This window comes from Pristiophorus japonicus, chromosome 14 (genome assembly GCF_044704955.1).
Source record: "Pristiophorus japonicus isolate sPriJap1 chromosome 14, sPriJap1.hap1, whole genome shotgun sequence".
NCBI classification, from domain to species: domain Eukaryota; kingdom Metazoa; phylum Chordata; class Chondrichthyes; family Pristiophoridae; genus Pristiophorus; species Pristiophorus japonicus.
Genome location: NC_091990.1, coordinates 155,975,787 through 156,001,943, shown reverse-complemented (window position 1 = coordinate 156,001,943; position 26,157 = coordinate 155,975,787). Strand labels below are relative to the sequence as shown.

The window sequence follows — 26,157 nt, the reverse complement described above, 5'->3', positions numbered from 1 at the left end:
TCACCTGACTGAATCCCGGGATGGCAGGACTGACATATGAGGAGAGACTGGATCAACTGGGCCTGTATTCACTGGAGTTTAGAAGGATGAGAGGAGATCTCATAGAAACATATAAAATTCTGGCGGGACTGGACAGGTTAGATGTAGGAAGAATGTTCCCGATGTTGGGGAAGTCCAGAACCAGGGGACATAGTCTAAGGATAAGGGGTAAGCCATTTAGGACCGAGATGAGGAGAAACTTCTTCACTCAGAGAGTTGTTAACCTGTGGAATTCCCTACCACAGAGAGTTGTTGATGCCAGTTCATTGGATATATTCAAGAGGGAGTTAGATGTGGCCCTTATGGCTAAAGGGATCAAGGGGTATGGAGAGAAAGCAAGAAGGTGTACTGAGGTGAATGATCAGCGATGATCTTATTGAATGGTGGTGCAGGTTCGAAGGGCTGAATGGCCTACTCCTGCACCTATTTTCTATATTTCTATGTTGCGATGCATGGGATATCGTAGTTGTGTGGGGTGGACTGGTTGGGCCGGATGCTCTTTACCTTTCCGCCATTGTTCATTGTTCATTGGTTTATATGTAACCTTCAGGGCTGCTGACCGAGGGCCGTTTGGCTCTTTGTCGGCCGGCACAGACACAATGGGCCGAAATGGCCTCCTTCTGCGCTGTAGACTTCTGTGTTTCTATGTTCTATAGTAGGTAAGTCATCTTCATTAATTTCTTTCCGTTACATAAACAGGCTCTAAAACACTATGAATAGACTCTGTAGGCCTGATCCTCCTCTGTTTTGCACCCTGGAAATGCAGAGTTTCTTGAAGCAAAGCAAAGACAAAATGGGCAGAGCTCCATGATGCCAGGTGATTGCCCTCCTTGTGTTGCTACAGGAACTGTAAGCTTCCAAATGAGTCAGGAGGAATGTAACAGGGGTTCCTACCTTATTTTCCTGTGTGATCACCTGGCAAGTGCCCATTAGGAAGAGCAGTGAGAAGAAGTTGTCATTGGGCCTTGCATCCAGCCCTGCTCAGATCAGATGATCTAAGGAAGGCAGGCAGCAAAGTAATGGAGGATTTGAAATGGTAAATGCCTTTTTTTTTGCAAATCCCGTGTAAATCTTCAGGGCTTGTGGCCTGCTGGCAGCTGGATTTCCATTCCATTTCCTGGTGCAAAGCCTTGACAAGAGCAGACCTACAGCCTTTGTCCATTGGGCCTGGAGTAATGATCTGAATCTTTAAATGTGGGGGGAATTGAGGTTAGGTTGGGCAGAAAACATTTTGGGTGTGCCCTACCTGATTTGTACCCACCAAGGCAGGGCTGGGTGGAGAGTGGAAAATCAATCCTATCCAGAGCACAGTAATAAAATATCTAGGACACATAAAACATGTGATATATTGTAAACACATTTCTCCATTTCATATACTGTATGCTGTGGTTGCACCACACAAACAGTATAAAAGATAACAGTCATTCACTGAGACCGACCCACAATGTTCTCATCTCTATAAAATATACTATTGTAGGATACTATACAATATTATTCACACATTCAATGATAAGTGGTATGTAACATTATTATAGTGTGGCATTAATCAACAGGCAACATCCATTTGTTCTCCATGACGCAGAAGAGAATGAGAGATAAAGAAGGTGGGAGCTCAACATGGTAGATAACATGTAAGAACACGTGTCTTATCCACTGATTTTTCTTCTTTGCCCTTTTTTCTGGAATGCCAGGCTCCATTCTACCTGGAGGCATGGCTGAGATTGGAAACTCACCATGAAGGAATTGCAGACCTAAATGTCATGGGGCACGTACTAATCTGTTGTGCCAGCCTGAGTCTGACAAATGGATAAAAAGAAGATATCCATTCTATACGTCAGCTGCAGTGAAAATAGCAAACAAATTGAAATGGTTCAGTCAGTGCCACATGTCAAAGCCGATTTTTGTTTGCAGTCAGTAATGGAGTGAGTCATCCGGCACATGCTAAAGTTCATTTTAGTAATGGATTGAATAATCAATTGTTCAGACTTGGGAAAGTGTTGAACAGGGATGCAATAAATTGCTGTGCTAATAATGTACACACGAGTCATTATTTTCAGGTCTGTTACACACATTCAAAAACGTATGGCAGTGCATTCATGAGTGTTAAAAATTGCTAGATTTATTCCATTTAAAAATTTCTAATGATCTAGCAAAATTTAGATTTAATATTTAAACTGTTATAGTGGCATACCAAAGGGGATGACAGGTGTTTTTCCCATCATTCTCAAAACTCAACAAAAACAGATTGGCTGAGGAATTCGATGGCGCAGTGCCTGGTTTTCAGGCGCCAAACAGGAAAACATGGTCTACATGCTACGTAACCAGCAGTCCTTAAAGGGACTGCGCCAGGCCGCCACGGAAAAGGTAAGTTTAAAAAAAAAGGACTTACCTGAATGTGGAGCCAGAAGGAGCAGGAATGTTCCTCACCGGCCCCACTGTAGTGCTGAAGACCATTGCTGGTCCTGCTCAGCTCTCTCCTAGTTACCCCATTCCTTCGTGATTTCTTCCCATTCCTCTCCCGATAGCTCCCCTCCCTCCCGATCAGTTCTCTCCATATCTGGGTCGTCCCACTCCATCCCGATCACTTACACCCTCTCCCTCTCCCAGGATCTACCCGAGGGCCACTGTTGGTGACACAGAAAATATTTCACGTGGGCAAATGGAGCTTTGTTTTGTTAGTTTCTCTTTTTACTGGCCTTAATAAGACTAAAGCACAACTGGGTTTCCAAGGTGCATAATGGACGTTGAGTAGAAATCTCGCCTCAGAGCTTGATAGAGTCAAGCAGCAGCAGTTGTTGTGCAAGGTAATGCTATCGCTATCTAACAACTCATTACCAGCCCCTAGGCACAGTGTGATTTGTGATTTTTCAGTGCTGCAGTTTGATGTAGTCACTGCTACATTGTTATATATGGTACAGTGTTGGATGCATCCCGGGCTTACGAGCTATTTTAACCTTTCAATTGAATACACTTTTTTGCAATCATCACTAATCTGACAATGAGGTTTAAAATATGTGAACCATTATTTTTTTTTCCCCCAGCATGTACATTTTTGTATAATTACTTCCATCCCTGTGTAGTGTCTATCATGTCAGTATCACTGAGGTTTCAAAAAGTAATGCTAATTTTGGCAAGCATTATATGTGAATGGAAACAATTAAATTAAAATTATACACTCTAGCACAGACATCTTCTACCAACCCATACAATCAAATCGAGATTGAGCTAGCTTTCTTGCAAATGGAAGCTTGAGTTTGTTTATGTCTGTTCATTTAACAATACATGACATATGAACTGCTTTCCTTTGCAATCCAGGTTTGGAGTAGAACCATCAGGACTGGTCAAATTAGAAAAAGAAATCGAACAGGAAGAGTCTCATTCCGCACCTCCCCCGTCTCCATCTCCGACTAAATCTCCTGGAAAGAAGACTGCAGGAAAATTGCTGGATGATGCAGTAAGTAAAACAAAGCAAAAATATCACCCAAAGTAACAAGGAGGCAGATGGATCTTCCCTCACAAGCTGCCATTAATCTCAACAATGATTGGCATCCCCTCTGGTCTGGATGTTGATCCTGTCATTCAAAGGCAGTGAGTCCCAGCACAGTAGCAAGCTCTAGAGTTGGGTTTGAATACTGATGTGCTATTCAGGACCAGAAACTATGCTGATTCCATGCTCAGCCTAATGCCAACTAACCAGAAGTGGACTTTCCAGGTCTTTATAAAAGCACATTTTTACTTTTCTTGAAGACTGCATTTTGATTGATAAAACTGAGACCATCTGTGGCCAGAGATAAAAAGAAAATACTGCAAGTGCTAGAAATCTGAAATTAAAAACACAAATGCTGAAAATAAAGAAGTTCTGTTGAAGGGTCTACCTCTGAAACATTAAGCCATCTTCTCTTTACAAAAGCAAAATATGGTGGACGCTGGGAAATCTGAAATAAATGCATTAGATGCATTTAAGGGAAAGCTAGATAAATACATGAGGGAGGAAGAATTTGAAGGATATGATAGGCTTACATGCAGTAGAGTGGGAAGAGGCTCTCGGGGAACATAAACCCTGGTATAGACCAGTTGGGCCAAATGGTCTGTTTCTGTGCTGTAAATTCTATGTTTAAAAATAAAACAGAAATTGCTGGAAAACACTCAGCAGGTCAGGCTGGATGGAGTTCTTATGAAAGGTCATCGGCTTGAAATGGTTCTATCTCCAGAGATGCAGCCTGAGCTGCTGAATGTTTTTCAGCATTTTCTGTTTTCATTTCTCTTTAAAGATATTGTTGTACATGCTGCATCCGGATCGTGCTGCCCCAGTTTGGACGTGATCTGAGTGCGGTGCACGGTGCACGCTGCACGCAGCTAAAGAGGCCGGTGGCAGGACCACAAGAAAGTGGTTGGTCGGCCACACTATATTGTACGCAAACTTTATTTGTAGCCCTGGAGGCAGCTCGCCAGTCATAGTGGGCGAGTGAGATTTGCTGCTGGGATGCCAGCCAAGGTTAGCAGGCAAGTCCAGGTTGGATGGAAGACAATTAGGGAGGGCTGTGAGTGGTCACAGTCAGTGGACCGCAGTTGTAATGTGGAGCCATGACGAGAATTTCAGCTCCTCCTGACTCCACATTCATGATTTTTTTACGTACATTTTTGGTGGTAGCCTCCAGCGATTCCTTTTATAGACCACTGGTCTAGCTGTTTGTGCCTGAGGTAACTGACCGCAGTAAGCACTGCACATGCTGTGGTTAGTCGTGAACCATTTTCAGAAAAGGGCCTGAGACAGGAGTTAGCACCCCGATCTGCACAGGCGTTGGGCCGAACGTCAGTTTCAGGTGGGTGCCTGGTCGACTACAGGACACCTTAACCAATATTGTGTACAATGCACTTCCTGCATGGATTGAATACGTGTATACTGCACGCTGGGTTGGACCCTTCAGTGACAGTTTTCACGTGAAAAATAGGCGCTGCGCAATCAAATTTCTAGATCGGGTTGTATTTTCCATTTTTCTGTTAAGAATTAATCACCACCTTCCAAATTCTATATAAAAATAACTTTCAATTATAAAGATTAGCATGAATCCAGATGTTTGGAGTTTATATTATATCTACTGTGTAAACTGTCTTTAGGTCTTCGTTCTCAGTTCCAATTGTGTTAAGTTGTCTGGACAGAATTGTGCTGGTGCTGTCTCCAGATTTCAATCCTGAATCCTTGAATTGCACCAATTCCAACCTCAGTGAAGCCAGAAATAAATTTTTGAAATCTTTTGAAGGTTGGCATGTGGATTCAGAATTTTAATAGGTTTTACCTGTAAGTACTTACACCAAAGTCTGGTTCAGATAAATCAGCATTAAGTACTGGAAGTTGTTACTTATAATTGAATTCTTGCTGATGTGCTCAGAAAAAAAACTACTCTAAATGCAAGATTAAGTTCCCTGCACATGTGCCTGAAATGAAATAGATCACTAAAGCCTGGAAGCTATTACCACTAACAAAATGGGAGCTGCTAGAAACTCAGCTGACACGTGTGTACCTGATTCAGACTGGTTTGAGTTGGAAATTGCACACTTCAGCTTGGATGGCGCTCAGGTAATTACTGGGCTAGTGATTCAAAGGACATGAGTTCAAATCCCATAATGGAATATAGAAACAGGAATAGGCCATTCAGCCCCTCAAGCCTGTTCTGTCATTTAGTTAGTTCATGACTGATCTGTACCTTAATGTCATTTACCTGCCTTTGATCCATATCCTTTGACATCCTTACATAACAAAAATCTGTCGAGCTCACTCTTGAAAATTTCAACTGACCCAGCATCCACAACCATTGGGAGGATCTAGTTCCACATTTTCACTAACATTTGTGCAAAAAAAATTGTTTCCTGATTTTGCTGGTAAATGGCTGAGCTTTAATTTTAAGATTATGCTCTAAAGTCTGGATTCCCCGCCAGAGGAAATAGTTTCAAACCCTATCAAAGCTCTTTAACATTTTAAACATCTAGATTAGATCACCCTCAACTTTCTTAACTCAATGAAAATACAAGCCAAGTTTATACAACCTGTCTTCATAATTTAACCCTTTAAGGGCTGGTATCATTCTGGCGAATCTGCGCTGTAAACTCTTCCAAGACCAATAATCTTTCCCGAGGTTTGTTGTCCAAAACTGAACGCAGTGCTCCAGATTTAGTCTGTGCAACTGAAGCAGAACCTCTTCACTTTTGAATCCTAAACCCATTGAAATAAAGGCCGACATTCCATTAGCCGTTTTGATTGCTTTTTGTACCTGCGCATTACCTTTTAGTGTTTTGTGTATATGGACACCGAATTCCTTTGCTCCTCTACTAGTCTCTCAGCATAAAGAAAACATTTTGATTTATTTTTCCTGGATCCAGAGCAGATAATCTCACTTTCTCACATTGAACTCCATCTGCAGCAGTTTTTCCGACTCACTGGGGGAATTTTTATCTAAAAAACTGAGGGGGCAAAATTGCCTTTTTCTAAAAGGCCTGTTAGCACCTCCGGGAGGAAAACTCCTTTTCGCCCGGGGGCGGGTGGCGGAAGCGCCTCCCCCAAAATTGCTCCCATCATTGTGGGAGCGATAATGGCTTTGCGCTGCATCTCCCGATTAACACCATGGATCGGGGCGCACACGGCGATGACGTCATCACCGTGTGCGCCGACCCCTTTCTGCCCTGCGGGGGAAGTTGTGGGGCACAAAGCTGCTGTACTGGGGCCATTGGGGTGTTCCCAATGGCGGTCATTGGTTCCTGTGGTGACCACCAAAGCCACTGCAGAGTTCGCAGCTGCCCTCCCCTTTAAACGAAAGGGAGGGGCGTTATGGCCTGCATGTCAACACTATGCAGAGTGGCTGCGTAGTGCTGACGTCTTCAGCGCGGCACTGAGAGACGTGCCCCAAGAACGCCTCGGAAACGAGGCGGAACGCCACAGACAGCGCTCCGCTTCGTTTTCATGCCACTATGGCCCAGTTTAGCAAGAGAGGCAATACTTCTGACCCGGGTGCAAAAAGGCGTAGATTTAGATGTAGATTTCTGCAATAAAATAAATATATCATGGCTAGATACGTAATTATTGCTTTAAATTTTCTGTTTATCAAAGTAAAGGATGCCAGTGCAGTGGGAATGCAACATTTGTTTAACAGACAGCGCCAAGCGCTCCAAGATTACATGCAGGGGTAAAGCCTCTTGCATAGTTTCAACACTGTGCCTCATACATAACTAGAAGAGAACCCACCATTTCATCCATGGGCTTTTCATTTTTCAACTTTGGCCATTCTTATAGGGACCAATAACGTGGTCCTGACATAATAGGAACTTAGGAAACAGGAGCAGGGGTAGGCCATACAGCCCCTCGAGCCTGCTCCGCCATTCAATAAGATCATGGCTGATCTTCTACCTCAACACTTTCCTGCCTGTTCCCCATAAACCTTGACTTCCATATAGTTCATAATGGTAGTGGCATAGCTGCTGTTCAGGCTCTGTGCACACCTGCAGTGCTGTAAGCTAACCTCTCACTATACAGCAAGATCAACTCATTTACATGACATTGCAGTAGAGTGTATGATGTGCTGGGAATATACCGGGCTCAAAGTGAATTTTCCAGAACTAGCAGCTCTTAAAGGGATGCTGGTCAGTCTTAAAACTGTCCTGCTACTGAGGGAAGGAAATGGTTGGAAGAAGTCAATGAAACAGAATGGCTCAATTTCAGTGCACAGCTTTGGAGGTCCTGTAGAGAAAAATGGTTCATTTAGAGCTGTGAAGTTCAGCATCACAACAAAATGAATGGAAGTGACTCAAAGAGTCAATGCTGTCTTATCTGTGCACCTCTCCTGGGAGCAGGTGAGGAATAAATTTGCTGCTCTCTGAAATTCTGCCATGGTAAGTACGCTCACACTTCGCTTAATTTTGAAATCTTGCATTACAATACATATAAACAGCTCGCCACTGTAAGTTTGGTGGAGCATCACATAGGAAATGTGTGCAGCATTCGTGTAATTTGAAAGCACACAGGCATGCTCATGATTAATAGGGCACACTATTGCTGCCATGCCAATGAGTGTGGCATGCAACAAACAACAAGCATATTGTCAATAAAAGGTACCTATGTACTGACAGACTGACAAAGTAGCTGTTGGTCTGGTCACTTGGGTGACCATACAGTGTCGCTCACATTCCTCATTCAAACAGGCTGCACATAATAGGTAATAGTTGGCTGTCAGCCCTGTTTCAGTGGTAGCATTCAAATCCGACTACAGAGACTCGACACTTTCAGTGCCTGTACTAAGGGAGTGCTGTCTTTCGGATGATACATTAAAGCGAGGTCCTGTCTGCCCTTTCAGGTAGATGTAAAAGATTCCATGGCACTCTTGCAAAGAAGAGCTGGGGAGTTATCCCTAGTCTCCTGGCCAATATTTATCCCTCAACCAACATCACTGAAACAAATTGTCTATTTATTATCGCTTTGCTGATTGTGGGAGCTTGCTGAGCACAAATTCTACACTACAGCAGTAACTACACTTCAAAAGTACTTCATTGGCTTTAATTGCTTGGGACATCCTGAAGTTGTGAAAGGTGCTGTATGAATTCAAGGGGACGATTTTCAGCACCTCATCACCCGCTGCTGCCCACTGCCGCCGATATTTCCCCTGAAGATCTGCCCAGTGCCACTTTTCGGCGTGGCCTGGAGCGGGTGGGAGGGAGAGCCGCCGGGAACCGCTCGCTGACATCAGCGGACGGCCGAGTGGCGCGACCGAGCTCCCGCCCACCGAGCTCCCAGATTCCTGTGGGCGGGAGTCGGCGGGACTCGGCAGCAGAACGGGGGTGGACCGCTGACTGGAGGCTGGTCTGTCCCCGACGGTGAGCACGAAGAACCTGAAAAAAAGGTAAGTGAACATTTTAATACTTTTTTTCAACAGCGACTTGCCTGCATGGGGTCCCCTGAAGGTCTTCGGATACTTTTTACATTTTTTTGCTGTTGTTTTTTTTTTTCATGTCTTTGACCCTCCACGGGCCCGACTCCATCCTCAGCGGCACTTGGCGGCAAGCACCTCTGCCGCTGAGAATGCAACCTCTCGCCCGCTGCCGCCTGAATTGGTGACGTACGACTTCCATTTGCTGCCCGCTGACCTTCGAATATCCCGTCAAAAGTACTGACTGGTACCTTGGCGGCCATTAGTGCCACTTTGGGCGGCACTTGGGTGGGCGAAGGCCTTGCTGAAAATCAGTCCCCAAGTCTTTCTTTTCTTTCTTTATATAGACTGAAGGAAACTCATTTCATTTCATTCCTTATGAGGAGAGGGCACTGGGGATTCTGGGACTGTAGCATGCTTGGCTGGGGATTCTGGTACTGTAGCATGCTTGGCTGGGGATTCTGGGACTGTAGCATGCTTGGCTGGGGATTCTGGGACTGTAGCATGCTTGGCTGAGGATCAAAAAATCTGGTGAGATATGTAAAAGTCACGGCTCAATGACGTCATCGATGCTGCAATGTAAATTTTACTTCAAATCATGGGATGCATGCACATCGGCAAAAACATGTATAATGTTTTTCTTGTGACTCACAAGCATTAGTGGTGTGAAGCATTATTGTGTTAACAAATTTAGCAATAATCGATTAAATTTAAATATTGCCATGAAAGATTAACAGCACCGTCTCATTCTTGTTAGATTACTGCTGGCAAACTTGGAGTAGATTTTCACTACAGCATTATAATCTGAAAGAAGTTTGGTTAGGATATTTAAAAAGCTTGTTAAAATTCATCATCCGCGAGGTCTCCTGCTAACTCAGGCCTGTCCAGTGAATAGCCTTGTTTTGATCTCCACTCTGTGCTGTTAGCTCATATCGGCAACGGTGTCAGTAGGGATGTTATAATTGTTCACAGTGCCACTGTTTTACAAAGAGCAAAATTAGTTTAGATTCCTTCTCCTGAGTGCTATCCAGTGGTCCCTGCTTGAAGTGTGAATGTCAGATGAGGATACAATAGACTCAGCTGTGATACTGTTGAGTAGCTTGTTGATGCTTATTGTCAAGGTTTAACCACAAATAATGGGCAGTTGGGTGAAGTATGTTAGGGCAACCGATGCCCATGTACTGTGCTCCAGCAAAGAATCTACGGGTGCTGAAAGTCAGCACCGCCGACTCCAGCACCTCCATCACACCTCCCGTGAAATTTAGGTCCAAAAATCAGCAGCCCTTCAAGGGGAGGGCGCACTGCCACGGCTACCATGTTTCTTTTGTGTCGACCGACTGCCAGGTCGGGCCGACAATTATGCCCCTGGGTTCGGCGGGGCCGCCAACGGGCAGCCTGGCACCCCTTTTTGGGTGCCAGGCCGCTGGCTGGCCAAAACCCTTCCTGGTGGCCCAGTGGACTGAAGTTTCTAAATGCCGAAGGCAATCCCCTTTAAGTGAAGGGTAGAGCGTGGTGATGCACAAGCGTCGTGACATCATCTCCGCTGCGCTGCTGACTGACAGCGGCGGAGACTCTGTCCCGCCTCCACTTCCACCCTTCTACAGTACTTACCACCCCCATTATGACCGACATACGGGTTGCTGAGAAAAAAACGCCAAAGAGCTGAATTTACCGAAATAGGCGACCTCATCCCACGCAGCAGAAAAAACACTTTAGGAGTGGAAAGTGTCACCTGTTTCGAGCGAAAGTAAATTTCGGCTCCTATGCCTTCTGGAGAGAAAAGGAAAGCAAATTGGCAACTCAGTTTTAGGATTACAGTAAGTTTGAAAATGTTACTGTAATATAGTTCCACCTAGTGGATTACTGCTCCACCTAGTGGACTACTGTGCTAATGCAGTCATTGATGTTTACCTGAATAAAAGCATCAGAAGCCATCTTGCAGTCTGTGTGCAAGATAGAAATCATCTATCATATATTATTGTTCAGATATGAGTGGGTGTCGCATATGTTGACTTTACATCACACAATGGTATAAACTTTACTCACGTGGCAAGACTTCAGGGTCTGCAGCTCCTTGCGTGGCCATCCGGGGATGCTACCCCACAAGTGCGAGCACCCACTCCTCCATCTCAGTGATGTCGCTGGTGGCCCCCCCCACCTGTTTGCCTCTGCACGGACCTCATCGTTGATAGCTTCTTCCGTAAAAGGTGACAGGACGACATAGCATGAGATCATTGCATGATATCATTGCTAGGTACTGCCGCAGAGACTGATACAACACATAACCGATAGATGTAATCATGATTATTATGATAATTATCATTCTTTACCTAAAGACATACACTGTAACCGCAGGCTTTGAGTACAACATTCCCTGTAAAGTGAAAGACCTCACATCTGATGATAGTCACTTATGACTCTTACAAATCAAATTATATAAATATATAAGTACATGAAAATAAATGTAATACTTACTCTTGCAGATCTGACAAGTTTGTTCCATCGTTTGCGACATTGGTTGCTCTCATGCTCCTCGTTGGTCACTGACGACACCACCTCTGCTATCTCAGCCCATATCTTCTGATAGGCCTTTGGGGTGGGCTTCCCACGCCCTCTTTGTGTCAAATCACCCCAACGTGACTCGACCTCCTGCAGGAGGGAGGAATTTGCCTTGTCCGAGAACCTCCTCACTCTTTTGCGCCCTCCAATGTGCTCATCTCCCAGCTCACTGCTCTCGCCACCGTCAGTCTCCACAGCAGGCTGTGTCGCCTCCTCCTCTCCCTCCATTATAGGCCAAATTCGGGCAAATATCTGGCTGGTAACAACTCATTTTTTTTTCCAAATTTGCTCTAAAGCTCTAAACTCTCCCTCCTTCCTCCCAAAGCAGCCACACCACACCCACACATGCCTTAACTCCCTTTCATCTCCTCCCTCTCTCTCTGTCTCCTCTTCTGCGCATATCATGATGACCCTTGAACTCCTCAATTGTGAGAATTGAGTGTTGCAATGCCATTGCTAAGGACGCCAACACTTTATGGCAAAAGGTCAGAGATATTTAACTCTACCGCCCATTTCAGATCGCTCGCGGTAACGCCCAATTTCAAAAATGGAAACTAGGGGTTTGAGAATGGGGATCTGAAAACCCATTTTTACCGCCCACACTGGAAATACCGCCCATTTTGGGGCGATCTGCACAAAAGTGTAAAATCTAGCCCATGGTCTTAGAATGAGACTGAGATGAGGAGAAATTTCTTCTCCCAAAGGTTTGTAAATCTATGTCAATTTAGTAGGCTACCATTTGGAGTGTCTTCCGCCCCCGCCATATTTCAAGGGGTGATGAATCAGATTTTGCAAGGCATTGAAGGGGTGGTATGTTATTTAGATGACATATGAATTTCAGCAACAAACAGGCAAATCCATAATAACATATTGAATGAAGTGCTCAAACGGCTAGAGAAGCAGAGTACGAGTGACTGCTCGCAAGTGTGAGTTATTTCAAAACCTAGTGGAGTACTTAGACCACAGAGTAGACAAAGATGGTTTACATCCAACCAAGGGAAAGCTGGATGCAATTAGAAAGGCACCACGCCCAAGAATGTCACTGAACTTCGATCATTTTTGGGTCTTTTGAACTATTATGGGAAGTTCCTACCAAATTTAGCTACAGTGTTAACATCCACTGAATGAGCTGTTGAAAAAACAGGTCCAGTGGAAGTGGACAGAAGAATGTGACACAGCATTCAAGGAGTGTAAAAGCCAATTGGTAGAGGGCACCATATTAGTTCATTATGATGTATCTAAAGAGAATCGTGATAGAGGTAGATTAAGAGAGAGTAAAGTAGTTACCAGGAAGTGTATGAAGATATGTGGTCCTCGACAGGTTAGGTTGTTCACATTGATCACCTACAGATGTGGAAGGAGTTGAAAATTTGAATGATTCAATTATTTCTGACTCATCAGATAGTCTTATTACAAGCACAGTACCAGTAGCATAATCTACATCAAACGTACTGGAAAAAATTCCAAGAGAAAGTCAGAATTTAGGTCCGAGTCTGAGTCAGGCAGACAAACAACCTGAAGTTGTAGAGAGTTCAAATGTAAATCAAGGGCATCCCTTGGAGCAAAACTTTCCTCAGGCTCAGCCTAGGATGTGTCTAAGTTTGACACCATGTTTGGGAAGTTCTGTTTGAGAATGAAGGTATCCTCTTCAAAACAGAAAACCAACGGTTAAGTTTGATTTGTAACTATGGCAAAATAACTCCATATATTTTGTTATGTATAACCATGCAACTTATGTATGATGATTATTGTTATAATTACTTCTTCATTAAGGAGGGAGAAGTATAATATAGTTCCACCTAAAGGACTAATGCTCCACCTAGTGGACTACTGTGGCAATACAGCCATTGTTGTTTACCTGAATAAATGCATCAGGTCACCTGACAAGTTCCTGTGTTAATGAAGCTATCTTACAGACTGTGTGTTTGTGATGTCATAAAAAATAGATGACATTGGCGATGAAGAATAGGATTTCTGGATACCCTAGCTGAAATTTTTGTTGGTAGATGATTCTAGCCAAACAACAGAAAGACTAGAGAGGTCCTTTGTTTGCTAAAAATCCAAGGTAAATTACAAGCACACTTGGCTGAATTGCCAGTGTCTAGATGGCCTTACCTATGGGAATAACACAGTGCTTGGGTGAATTCCATCGCAACTTTGAGACTTTCGGAGCATATGTGGAGCGGCTAGAAATGTTTTTTCACCACGAATAGTATAATCGAAGTCCCCGATGATGAAAACCGTAAACGGTGGTGTTGGAAAGGAAACGGGCTATTTTCTTTTCTTGTATGAAACCCTGAAAAATGTGCTTCTTCCTGTCAAACCAAGGACACATCGCTTACAGAGATTCTAAGCAAGTTAGAACAGCACTACAATCCTGAGCCCCTGGGAATTGCTGTAAGTTATCGTTTCGGAATACAAAATCAATTAACCGATGAAATTATCAGTGAGTACATTGTAGCATTAAAAAAGCTATCTATTCACTGTCATTTCGGAAACTTTCAGGACCGAGCATTGCGTGACTGTTTTGTTTGTGGGATGAAAAATGAAGCGATCAGAATAAAGTTGTTGACAACTCCTAACTTGACTTTTGATTTAGCTTGTCAGACAGCTATGTCAATGGATATGGCCGACTAATATTCCCGAGAATTTTGTACCATTTCAATCGTCAGACGAATTGCCTACAGGTTAAAAGTAAAAGGCAGTTGGATCCCAAGGCCTCAGCAACTATCCAAAGTACCAATACATTGAAGTCATGCTATCGGTGTCTGGGACAACACATTGCTCAAAACTGTCCATTTTTGAAGGCAGAGTGTTTCTTCTGCATGAAAACTGGGCATCTTATAGAGGCATGCTGACTGAACAGTAAACCAAATTTAAAGGCTATATGTAGAAATTCCCAGAGAATAAATAGCATGGAAGAAAAGCAACAGGATGAAGAGATACACATCATCAGGAGCACGAGGGTATCTAACAGCGATTCGAAAAGTATCATCGTCCAAGTAGATGTTGCAGGAACCAAGATACCCGTGGAAATCAACACTGGGGCATTTGTGAGCGTAATACCAGAATCACTATATCTCGACATTGGAGAAATCCAAGATAGAGCTGCGAGGCAACTCTGGTGGGAACATTCCTGTGGAAGGTTGTATCACCCTACTGGTGAAATACAAGGATCAATTCCAGAGCTTGCCTCTCTTAATAGTGGCAGGAGACAAGCTTGCCTTACGAGGAAGAAATTGGTTCGGATCGCTGAAGCTGGATTGCAGTGAGATTTTTTGTGTTGAAACGAGATTTGCATCGAAGGATGATGTCATCAAGAAGTATCCGAATGTGTTCTGCAAAATAGGCAGTCTGATCCAAGGCTTCAAGGCAAGCATCAGGGTGCAGAAGGACGCTAGACCAGTTTACTGCAAGCCACGTCCCGTACCATAGACATTCAAGGAGAGAGTTGAGCAAGAACTCAAAAGACTATGTAGCCAAGTTTGCTGATGATACAAAGATGGGTGGAAAGCAAATTGTGATGAGGACACAAAAATCTGCAAAGAGATATGGACAGGCAAAGTGAGTGGGCAAACATTTGGCAGATGGAGTATAATGTGGGAAAATGTGAGGTTATCCATTTTAGCAGAAATAATAGAAAAGCAAATTCTAATTTTAAATGGAGAAAAATTGCAAAGTGCTGCAGTACAGAGAAACCCGGGAGGTCCTTGTGCATGAAACACAAAAAGTTAGTATGCAGGTACAGCAAGTAATCAGGAAGACAAATGGAATGTTGGCCTTTATTGCAAGGGGGATAGAGTATAAAAGCAGAGAAGTCCTGTTACAACTGTACAGGGTATTGGTGATGCCACACCTAGAGTACTGCGTCCATTTTGGTCTCCATATTTAAGGAAGGATATACTTGCATTGGAGGCTGTTCAGAGAAGGTTCACTAGGTTGATTCCGGAGATGAGGGGGTTGACTTATAAGGATAGGTTGAGTAGATTGGGCCTATATACATTGGAGTTCAGAAGAATGAGAGGTGATCTTACCGAAACTTATAAAATAATGAGGGGGCTTGACAAGGTGGATGCAGAGAGGATATTTCCACTCATAGGGGAAACTAAAACTAGGGGACATAGTCTTAGAATAAAGAGCGCCCATTTAAAATTGAGGTGAGGAGAAATTTCTTCTGTCAAAGGGTTGTAAATCTATGTAATTCTCTGCTCCAGAGAGCTGTGGAGGCTGGGTTATTGAATATATTTAAGGCAGAGATAGACAGATTTTTGAACGATAAGGGAGTAAAGGGTTATGGAGAGCGGGCAGGGAAGTGGAGCTGAGTTCATGATCGTATTAGCCATGAACTTATTGAATGGTGGAGCAGACTCGAGGTGCCAAATGGCCTACTCCTGCTCCTATTTCTTATGTTCTTACTAGAGACTGAGAACATTATCTCGAAGATAGATTTATGTAATTGGGCTACACCCATTGTTGTTGTACCCAAGTCCGATGGTAGGGTAAGGTTGTGTGGTGATTATAACGTAACCATAAACCAGGTTCTAGAGGGTAATCTCCCCAATACATTGCCAAATGTAGAAGATTTGTTTACAACACTGACAGGTGATCAGATCTTCTCAAAGTTGGATCTTACAAAATTCCTACTTACAACTTGAACTAGATGAGGAGTCCAAGTCATGCTTGACTATAAATACTCATCTAGGCCTATATCAATTTAATAGGCTACTATTTGGAGTATCTCCGCTCCCGCCATATTTCAAGGGGTGATGAACCAGATTTTGCAAGGCATTGAAGGGATGGTATGTTATTTAGATGATATATTAATTTCAGCAACAAACAGGCACATCTATAATAACATATTGAACGAAGTGCTCAAACGGCTAGAGAAGCACAGCGTACGAATGACTGCTCGCAAATGTGAGTTATTTCAAAACTTAGTGGAGTACTTAGATCACAGAGTGGACAAAGATGGTTTACATCCAACCAAGGGAAAGCTGGATGCAATTAGAAATGCACCACTCCCAAGAATGTCATTGAACTTTGATCATTTTTGGGTCTTTTGAACTATTATGGGAAGTTCCTACCAAATTTGACTACAGTGTTACATCCACTGAATGAGCTGTTGAAAAAACAGGTCCCGTGGAAATGGACAGAAGAATGTGACACAACATTCAAGGAGTGTAAAAGCTAATTGGTAGAGAGCACCATATTAGTTCATTATGACGTATCTAAAGAGAATCATGATAGAGGTAGAGTAAGAGAGAAAAGAACTATCACCATAAATGGTTAAAGTGGTTACCAGGAAGAGTGTGAAGATATGTGGTCCTCGCACATATTTGGTCAAGATGTTTGATCATGGACAGGTTAGGTTTGTTCACATTGATCACCTACAGATGTGGAAAGAGTTGAAAATTTGAATGATTCAATTATTTCTGACTCATCAAATAGGCTTATTACAAGCACAGTACCAGTAGTATAACCTACATCAAATGTACTCGAAATAAGTCCAAGAGAAAGTCAGAATTTAGGTCCGAGTCTGAGTCAGGCAGCCAAACAATCTGAAGTTGTAGAGAGTTCAAATGTAAATCAAGGGCATCCCTTGGAGGAAAACTTTTCTCAGGCTCAGCCTAGGATGTGTCTAAGTTTGACACCATGTTTGGGAAGTTCTGTTTGAGAATGAAGGTATCCTCTTCGAAACTGAAAACCAGTGGTTAAGTTTGATTTGTAACTATGGCAGAATAACTCCATATATTTTGTAATGTATAACCATGCAAGTTATGTATGATGATTGTTGTTATAATTACTTCTTCATTAAGAAGTATAATATAGTTCCACCTAAAAGACTATTGCTCCACCTAGTGGACTACTATGGTAATGCAGCCATTGCTGTTTACCTGAATAAATGCATCAGGTGACAGGTCACCTGACAAGTGGGAATATATCACAGCTATTGTCAGTTTCAAGGTTGGTTGGAGCCTGAGGGAAGAGAATATGGTACCTTCTTTGGAATATTGAGCCTTTTGATATAGTAAGTTCTGTAAATCAGTTTGCTACATTAAACTGTCAGTTTGTAATGCCTCATCGCTATATTCAATCAGCCATCTCACAAGTAAGGGATATTTTTTTATGGCTACAATAAGAGTTAATTATAAAAATGTTCCATTGTCTTTTTAATAAGATTGTACATCAGAATGTTAGTAATATTTTGTATAGAGTTTCCAGGCTGCAATGGTGGCTAAAAGTCTGTTCCTTATCGGAACCTAATAGCTGAGGTTTCTGAGCTCCAACAGAAAAATGTATTAGTAAAACCATATGTTTCACTTAAAAGGAATGGAAAAATTATAAGTTGAGAAAGTAAAACTCTCAAACTATTTGGGTACGAAAGGTGCAGGCAGATTTGTGAAATTTTTAAACTGAGATGTGGGTGGAGCGGGGGGTCGGGGTTGGTGGTGGTGAGCACAGTAAAGTACCTGTGTCATTCTCTGAACAGTCACTCTTACCAAATCAACAGGAAGACTGTGATTTTCACAGGTAAGCTTGATGAAAATCACAGGTTAGGTCAAGATAACATTTGAAAAATGACACATCCAACTTCTCGTGCATAACCTAATCTGACAGGCCAGATGTGACTGACAGTATATCTTTCCACTACTGCCCCAAGTTCTTGCTGCTGCTGATATCCTGAGTGCTGGACCACCTGAAAACCCTTGACAAAATTGCAATTTCTGTGATACAAGTTTAAAAAAAAGTAAAAGTCTGCAGGTTGGGTGGCAGGATCAATGCTTCGAAAATCTGCTGATCTACCAGGACCTGACCTATGTGGCTGTTTAAAAGTCCTTGTTGAGGAGAAATCTCCCTTTCTCCCTAGCGGATCCACTGAAATAATGGATCGATGCTCTCAATGTATGACAGACTCAAAGAGATAGGTTCGAAACGATTTTATTCCGGCATGCAGGGCAAGGTCTGTTCTTAGTTGCCCAAGACAGAATCTTCAAAAATACAAAGGTCTCATGGTCTTTTATACAGAATCCTAGTGGGCTGGTCTATAACGGATCTTTTGAAGTGACAGTGATTTAACTGCCACAAATAACACAGATGTAAGGCAGAGACAAATTTGTTACAGCATAGGAAGCATTTAGTTCACAAAGCACAGAAACATTTGTTAACATGAAAGACAGAAATTTTAGTTCGGTCTCAGCACAGCATCATTTGTTAACACATTTGTTAACATGAAAGACGGGAATTTAGTTCAGTTAAACATTGGTTTAACATCAGACGGCCTGCTGTGTGAGCTGATCCCTTCATCTTCTCGAGCATTTGGCACCCCTCCTGGCTTCTTTGAATGTGTTATCTCTGCCTCTCAGAATGTGTTTGTTTCTACAGGTTTGACTTTATGGGCTTTCTCAGCCTGCTCCACATTCTTTAATAAGAGTTAAACACATAAACTGTTCTATGTATTCCTTCAAAATCTAAGATTCATTTTCCTATCATATTTTACATACAATCTGTTGATAATTTCTTAACCATACCCTGACTCAGATGCTTGCAAAAAAAATCATACTGTTGCTGGACAAAATTACCATCTTTATGGGAGGTTTTAAAAGTTGCAAGATTTATCATGGGATGTCACAGCATGACTTATAATTATGCTTGGTTATCTCAATTTTATTTTTGGGCAATATGTTCTTTCTTCCCTTCCCCCTTTCAGTGCTTGTTAAGAATTTGTTCTTTTTGAACACTCTCCAGTCCTGAAACGTTAACTCTGCTTCCTCTCCACAGATGCTGCCTGACCCGCTGAGATTTCCAGCATTTTCTGTTTTTATTCCAGATTCCAGCATCCGCAGTATTTTACTTTTGTGTTATTTAATAACTTCATATGTTCCCTATGCTCATTGTCCTTGAAATGATAATATATAGGGTGTCGGTTGTTACAGTTTGAGATTTCTCCTAACACAAAGAAAGAACTTGCATTTATATAGTGCCTTTCACAACCTCAGGACATCCTAAAGCGCTTTACAGCCAATGACGTACTTTTAAAGTGTAGTCACTGTTGTACTGTAGAGATTGCCAAATTATAGCAGTTTCTATATACAGTACTTATAAAATACCTCCTAATATTACAGTGTTCATCAACAATTTTATACATTACCAATACCCTGTGCCTCTCTATAGTTCTATGATGTGCATGATTGGTTGGATTTAATATATTAGCAATTCTGATTGGCAAAGTTCATGTATCACTATTTCAGTACTCATTCTTCGAACCTGACCTCCAACATGTGCTCCCTTTGATTTCTACATTTACTATTTTACATGAAATTTTCCAAAGTGAATTTTTAGCCAAGTAATGGCTAAAGATTACATTTGTTATATAAACTAAAGCTTAAGAAAGACAAACCGCTGTCTCTCTTTCAGCATTTTTTGAGCTGTGTTTACTCTAAATTCTTCACATTGTTCACTTTGCTCAAATATGACAGAATTAAAGATCTCCTTTGAAACTTAGGAACCTATTATGATAAAGAATAATTAAAAATGAAAGAAATTTAAATTGGCTTTGAAGGATCCAGTAGTATTAAAGCTTAATGCACTGTTAACTATCCCAACTACAGAAAGAGCTGTCTGAGACATTGGCCTCGATTTTGTGGTAAAAATAACGGTGAGGTTATCGGCGCTTAAATCGGACAGCAACTTCTGACGTCCGCACATGCACAGTAAAACGTAGAAATACAGAGTTTGCTGTCTGATTTACCCAGCTCCTCCAGAAGCTTCGCTACACTGATACCTCGCCAATAGACTCGGCATTGAAATACAGGTAAAGGCGTGAAGTTGCTGTACTTACCCACTAAACATGCCGGACAAGGTTAGGGCTTGTCCATTCAAGTGGAAGTGAATTTTTAACAGTGTGAAAAGTCTTAATTACTACCAACACTTCTCTGGCACTGAAAATTAATTTTTACAAGTGTGAAGTCTCATTCCTTATCATTGTTGGATATTTAAAAAGAATTAAAATAAACAAATGTTTTTTTAACTTTTTCTTTCTGTCTCTTTTATCTCTCCCCTAACCCCATATTTTCCCCTTGTTTTATTTTGCATTCTGTACATGATTTTACATTGTATTAAATATTCCAACTTATACTTCCTGGTTTAGACTCTGCGTGCCTCAGTGAGGATTCTTAAATCTGATTGGTTACAAAGACACGCTGTTACTTGCACTGTTCCCACAGGTCCCAGATCCCCTGTAGAGGGCACCACACTGCTTCAGATGCCCAATGACACTAAATTGCCGTTCAAAAGCCTACAAAAAAAAATCTGTGGGCAGCTTAAGGGTAATGAGCGGTGAGCACTGTGCGTTTGACACTGACCGCAAGTTCCGGACCATAGTCTGCAGGCTAGCTGGCATAACTCAGTGACAGCCTCTTTTGTGCAGCAAAGGCAGCAATGTCAGATCTGCTTTATGGGTGTTAAGTTACAATGTACATGAGCTTTAAGCTGTGTGCATGTGGCCCATGTATGCTTCACAGAATTCCAATTTCTTCACACCATTCCCTTCCACACATAAACTCCTGAGAGAAATATTGTGTTCCTAACACAGATGAGGCGGCACACAGGGAGGTTAAAGTAACAGTGACCTCAGTCTTTAATAAGACACTCCAGAGATAGGAACAGGCCTTAGGGGCCGGCTTATATACAGTGCTCCCAAGGGATGCTTGGATCCCTTGGGACTTCAGGGGATGAGCTCCCTGGTGGCGGAACATGGGAGTGCATGCTTTACAGATACACAACAAGAAACTAGTGCTTTGCGAAAAATTTAGTGTCAGGCACTGTGAGGGGGCATTTTTCCAGGGGTCAGTGGGCAGGATCGATGGAAGGTCAGGTGGGAAAGTGGATTTTTTTTGACAGCGGGTCGGATCGTCACTGCCACGCACCTTTCCTAATGTCGGGTCTGTCAGCGCTGAGCAGATCCGACAGGCAGTGGTGGGCGACCCAATTAAACTCATTATTGCCTTGTTGACAGATCATCAGCAGCCTTTTTTTACTTACCTTTTCACTTTAACTTCATGGCCATGGGAACAACCCTGTTCAGGGAACCACGGTTGTCAACCTGAGGCTGGCATTCAGTGGCCATTGCTCCAGCTGATTCTTTGACAGTTTCAATGTACAATAAAAGCTCCCATGTGACAGATCTTCTCTTTCTTCTGCCACAAGCTGTTTCTCAGTCCTTTTCCAGCACAGATTCTGCAGGCTTTCCACTTACTACTTTCCATCCAGTATCATATCTCTGGAAGAACTCTCTCACCATTGACAGAATGCTTCTGTCATCTGTACTGCACCTGCCATCTATTCCATCAACATGGGTTCTGTCTCATCTTGATCCTCAGTATCTGACCATGATCACTAGCAGCACCAAGCACACCAGCAGCACCAACAACACCAACCTTTTCCGCAATCACCTGATATGACACAGGACAAAGGGCATCAGCACCCAAGCATATTACTGCCCGGGAGGCCACTTGACATGATGCTGTACACCCTGACTGCCGCATGCATCAGGTTGGCACCCCACACCAACATCATAAAGCATCCCTACAATGTCCAAGCTATTTGTTTCACACGCACCACCATTGAGGGTACTGTTATGTCTCACCATTCACTGTAACTCACTAAGTTACTTTCACAGGTGCACACAAATCTGTCCAAGAACGCAAAGTGTTAAAAATAAAGGTTTCAATATTTGACAGCACAGTAACAGAAACTTTACTTGAACTTTGGATAAAGCACCCAAGTGACTACTCTTGTGTGTTGTTAGTTGATATGATTGCACTAGGATGAGGGTGAGTGTGAGGTGTGGCTTGTGAGATGGGAATGTGATAATATAGATAGAGGGGGCTGGGTGGAGGTGCAAGTTAAGTTGGTGTGAGTAAGGATGTGCAGGGGTAGGGTAGGGAAAGCAGAGTGTTGGTGATGTAATGAGAGGCACAGCAGGATGAAGGTGAGTGTGACTTTGTACTAACATTTCCTGATCAAATGAGATCATTGAAAGGTTTGCACCATGCACCCAGGTCCTCCTGATGACATCCCTGCTTGTGCCTTCCTGTGCAATGTACAACCAGGCATATGGAGGGAGGCATGGGAGAGCCTGGGTGTGGCCCTGCACCTCTGTGCAGTGATTGTCAGTGTTTGCAGCACTTCAGTGCTGTAGAACACTGACAGCACAAATGTCAAAATAAAGTTGGCCATGGTCCCTTTAAGGAAGCTGGCTGATGACGCTACATGAAATGATGTCACCAGACCGGCTTCTTCTAATTAACTCGGGAAACGTGCTGGGTGGACGTAACAAGCCCTATCAATGGAAAGTCATTTCACAGAGCGGGAAGGAGCCAGCAGCAGGGTCGGGACCCACCACCGACATCGACTGGGCCAGACCCACTGAGGTAAGTAAAGTCGTGATCTAACCGTTGTTGTAGTTTTAGTCTAATGTGCAGCTACTTCAAGAGATAGTGCTCATTTTAATGGCAAGCTTTTACATTCCTGATACAAACAAAAAACAGCCATGTGGCACAAGCCTCCAGGTTAAATAAATGCCTTTGAAACCATGTACATATTGGGGGAAAATTGCGGTCGGAGGCTTCCTTCGGACGAATGCCTTTTTTAACCCGAACTTTTTTAATGAAAGTACCTGGTGGTCCCGAAGGTACGTAGGATTCTGGTCGGAGGCCTCCATTCACTGTGCATCGTACGGGAACATGTCTTCCAGGTATGTATTCATATCCTGAGATCACGTGGGTCTGGACCACCAATCACTGTAGTATTCTCATTGATAATAATGGGAACTCTTTTTACGAGCTTCCATTACTATCAATGAGAATACCTCCTAAAACAAGACCATAACACAATAAATTTTTTGAAAAACACCTCACATATTTAAAATTAATTGAAATTGAATGTAATTACATGTTTTAGAAAAAAATATGTTTTTGAAATTTTTTGAATGTGTTTTAATAGAGTTAAAAATAAACTTGCCTCAATGGACAGAGTTTTTAATATAAAAATGAGTGGTAAATTTAATTTTTATATGTTTTAAAACTCTTACGCTGGTAAAAGTATGCTATATGCCTGCTTTTACCAGGAGTAAGAGTTTGAAGGACATTCGCTGGGCAAGAGTTGGGCAAATAGCCCAATCTCTGCCCCGCGGATGTCCTTCCTGTGGGGGTGCGTGCGATCTGTCAAAAGAGATTGGAAAAGCTGGTTCTTGGCGCATGCGCATCGGCGCCAAGAACCAGCATTTGTGAGGCCTCTTCGGGTGAATACGCACATCGTTCTTTTCGGCCCATAGTCCATGACCAATTCTCCAGGAACTAAGTTGTCACATAATCGTCCGATATTAACATGTGGCTGGCAAAATTGTCTTGTATTGGTTGGATTATTCGCGAAGCATGAGAACTGGAAAATTAGATGATGTAACTCAACATTGCATTAAAATTAAATGCGTAATTAGGTGACAGAATCAAATGCCAGAAAATGATGACTGAGCTATGTGATTTTTGGAATGCATTGCTTCCTCTGTTATCAACTTAAAGGCTCAAAATTCATTTGCTTCCATATTACTTAGCTTGAAGCCAAATAGAACATCAAAATCCAGAGTTTCATGTTGATGTTGGAATGTTTACAATTAGTTCATAGTTCATAATCAATTAACTTAGTGCAATAAAATTTTAAAAAACTACACAATAGTTTGCATGAAGGGTTACTTCAAGAAGTAAATAGAATTGGATGCTAAAATTCCCTTAAAAACAATTGGACTGAAATGTTAGCAACTTCTTGAAAATGACTGCAATGTGACAGATAACTTGCAGGCATTTCCTCATAAATCAAGATCCCCAGTTACTCAGTGGCTAAATGCTTCATATGGTTTGCGTTGTGTTAGGTGATCTCAGGCAGCTCCAAGGCTGATCAGAGCATCCCTGGACTAAGTTTTGAAAAGAACTGGCAAATATTCCTACCTTTGATTACTGTTGAGTGACTTCCTACTGGATATGCACATTTGTGAGTGTTGGGTGACGACAGTCAAACTGGGCAAGGAACCTGTAAAAAAAACTCACGTCAGTGGAACATGTGGTATGCATAAACTCAGATTTTTTTCTAGTGAAATTCCTTCCTAACAAAAATGGGAGAATCTGCTTTTCCTCTGTAACTAGCAACTTAGTAGTGAAATCACAGGAATGTATAGCTTTAAAATGTGTGATTCCTGAGAAAGCAATTTTTTTTGCAAATTGTTAATTATGGATAAATAGAGAAATTTCACTCCATATATCTGCAGGGTAGTTGGACCAGAAACATTATGCCTCAGAATTCTCAAGGAGATGAATAAAGCAATAGGCAAGACCTGGTTAATATTTAGCAACTTTAAAAGAACCATCATGGGCTGTATATACTGGGGAAGGGGTGGAGAGTAAAGGTGACTCCAAAATTCTAAATAAGGAGTGAGCATTGATTAGTCAGTTATAGACCCCAGTTAGTCTGATATTTGTAGTAAAAATTCAAGAGCATTTTTATGATATTTTGGCCCTGAATTTGCAACATTTTGCCTTTGAAAGCATGCGTTAAATCCCGAACTTATGATCTGTCAAGTTCTAAATTGAAAGGTGATTCGCTGTGACATTCAGATTCTCATTGCTGGTGAAACATTGGGCTAATTGCCCACCAACTGCGCATCATTTACACTGGGAAATTTTATGGCTGGTGCAAACAGACGCAGGAGCTTGTCTGCACAGCATAAGGGGAGGTGGGGGTGGGGTGGCGAGGAATTAAAAACTTGTATAATAATTAAAAAGGAACACGTAAAAGAACATACCAGGCAGCTGTAAAGGCTCAGTTTAAGGGATGAGATCGTTTGAATCTTTTTTTTCAATCTTGCAGCGTCTTTCAGTAAATAACTGTACTTTCTCCAAAGTATTCTCTGTGCTTTGTAAAGCCCTGTACTGTACTTGCAAATAACTATAATTAGTATCACACTGTTTAATTTACAAGTTCTTTGATGTTGAGTTGAAATATTTCCTGAGTGAAAGGAGCACTGCCCACATGATCCCAGGTACGCTTACGCACAACAGTGCACCCCTGGGATCCATGGACCACTAGCTGCGCACAACCCACAGTGTTTCAAAGCAAGTTTTCGCTTGGTGCTTCGCACCAGGTAAGTGGGGATTTCGTTTAGAGGTCGGCTGTGTAGGTCTTAGCTATGCTGTTGACTGCAATTTCATGGCCATTTATTTGTAGAGGACAAGGAAGGATTTTTTTTAAATGCTTGAATTTTTTATGACTCATTGTTGGGGGAAACGATTGCTTCCATAAGATATGAATTTTGATATTTTTTATGCTCCTTCTGTAGGTGAAACAAATTTCAGAGGATCCCCCCTGCAAATGTCCACACAAATTTTCTGTGGAGCGTCTCTCCCAAGGGCGATATCGTGTTGGAGAAAAGATCCTATTCATTCGGGTAAAAGATTTTTGTATAAAAAGATCCATTTAATATAATACCTTGTGTATTTGTAAAAACAGACAGTGTTAGGGAAAACAACATATTTTCAGTTTGCAATGAATGATGGCGAGAATCAACAACAACAACAACTTGTGTTTATATAGTGCATTT

General features: G+C 42.2%; 1 protein-coding gene across 8 annotated transcripts in view; it reads left to right on the top strand.

Annotated features, from left to right (window-relative positions):
* LOC139280158 (growth arrest-specific protein 2-like) overlaps positions 1-26,157 on the top strand; it is a 289,936-nt gene that overhangs the window by 169,165 nt on the left and 94,614 nt on the right. For all 8 annotated transcript variants that reach the window (XM_070899704.1, XM_070899702.1, XM_070899703.1 and 5 more), the window contains 2 exons: positions 3,355-3,493; positions 25,897-26,004. In XM_070899704.1, coding sequence (XP_070755805.1) covers positions 3,355-3,493; positions 25,897-26,004 — 247 coding nt within the window. The remainder of the gene's footprint in view (positions 1-3,354; positions 3,494-25,896; positions 26,005-26,157) is intronic.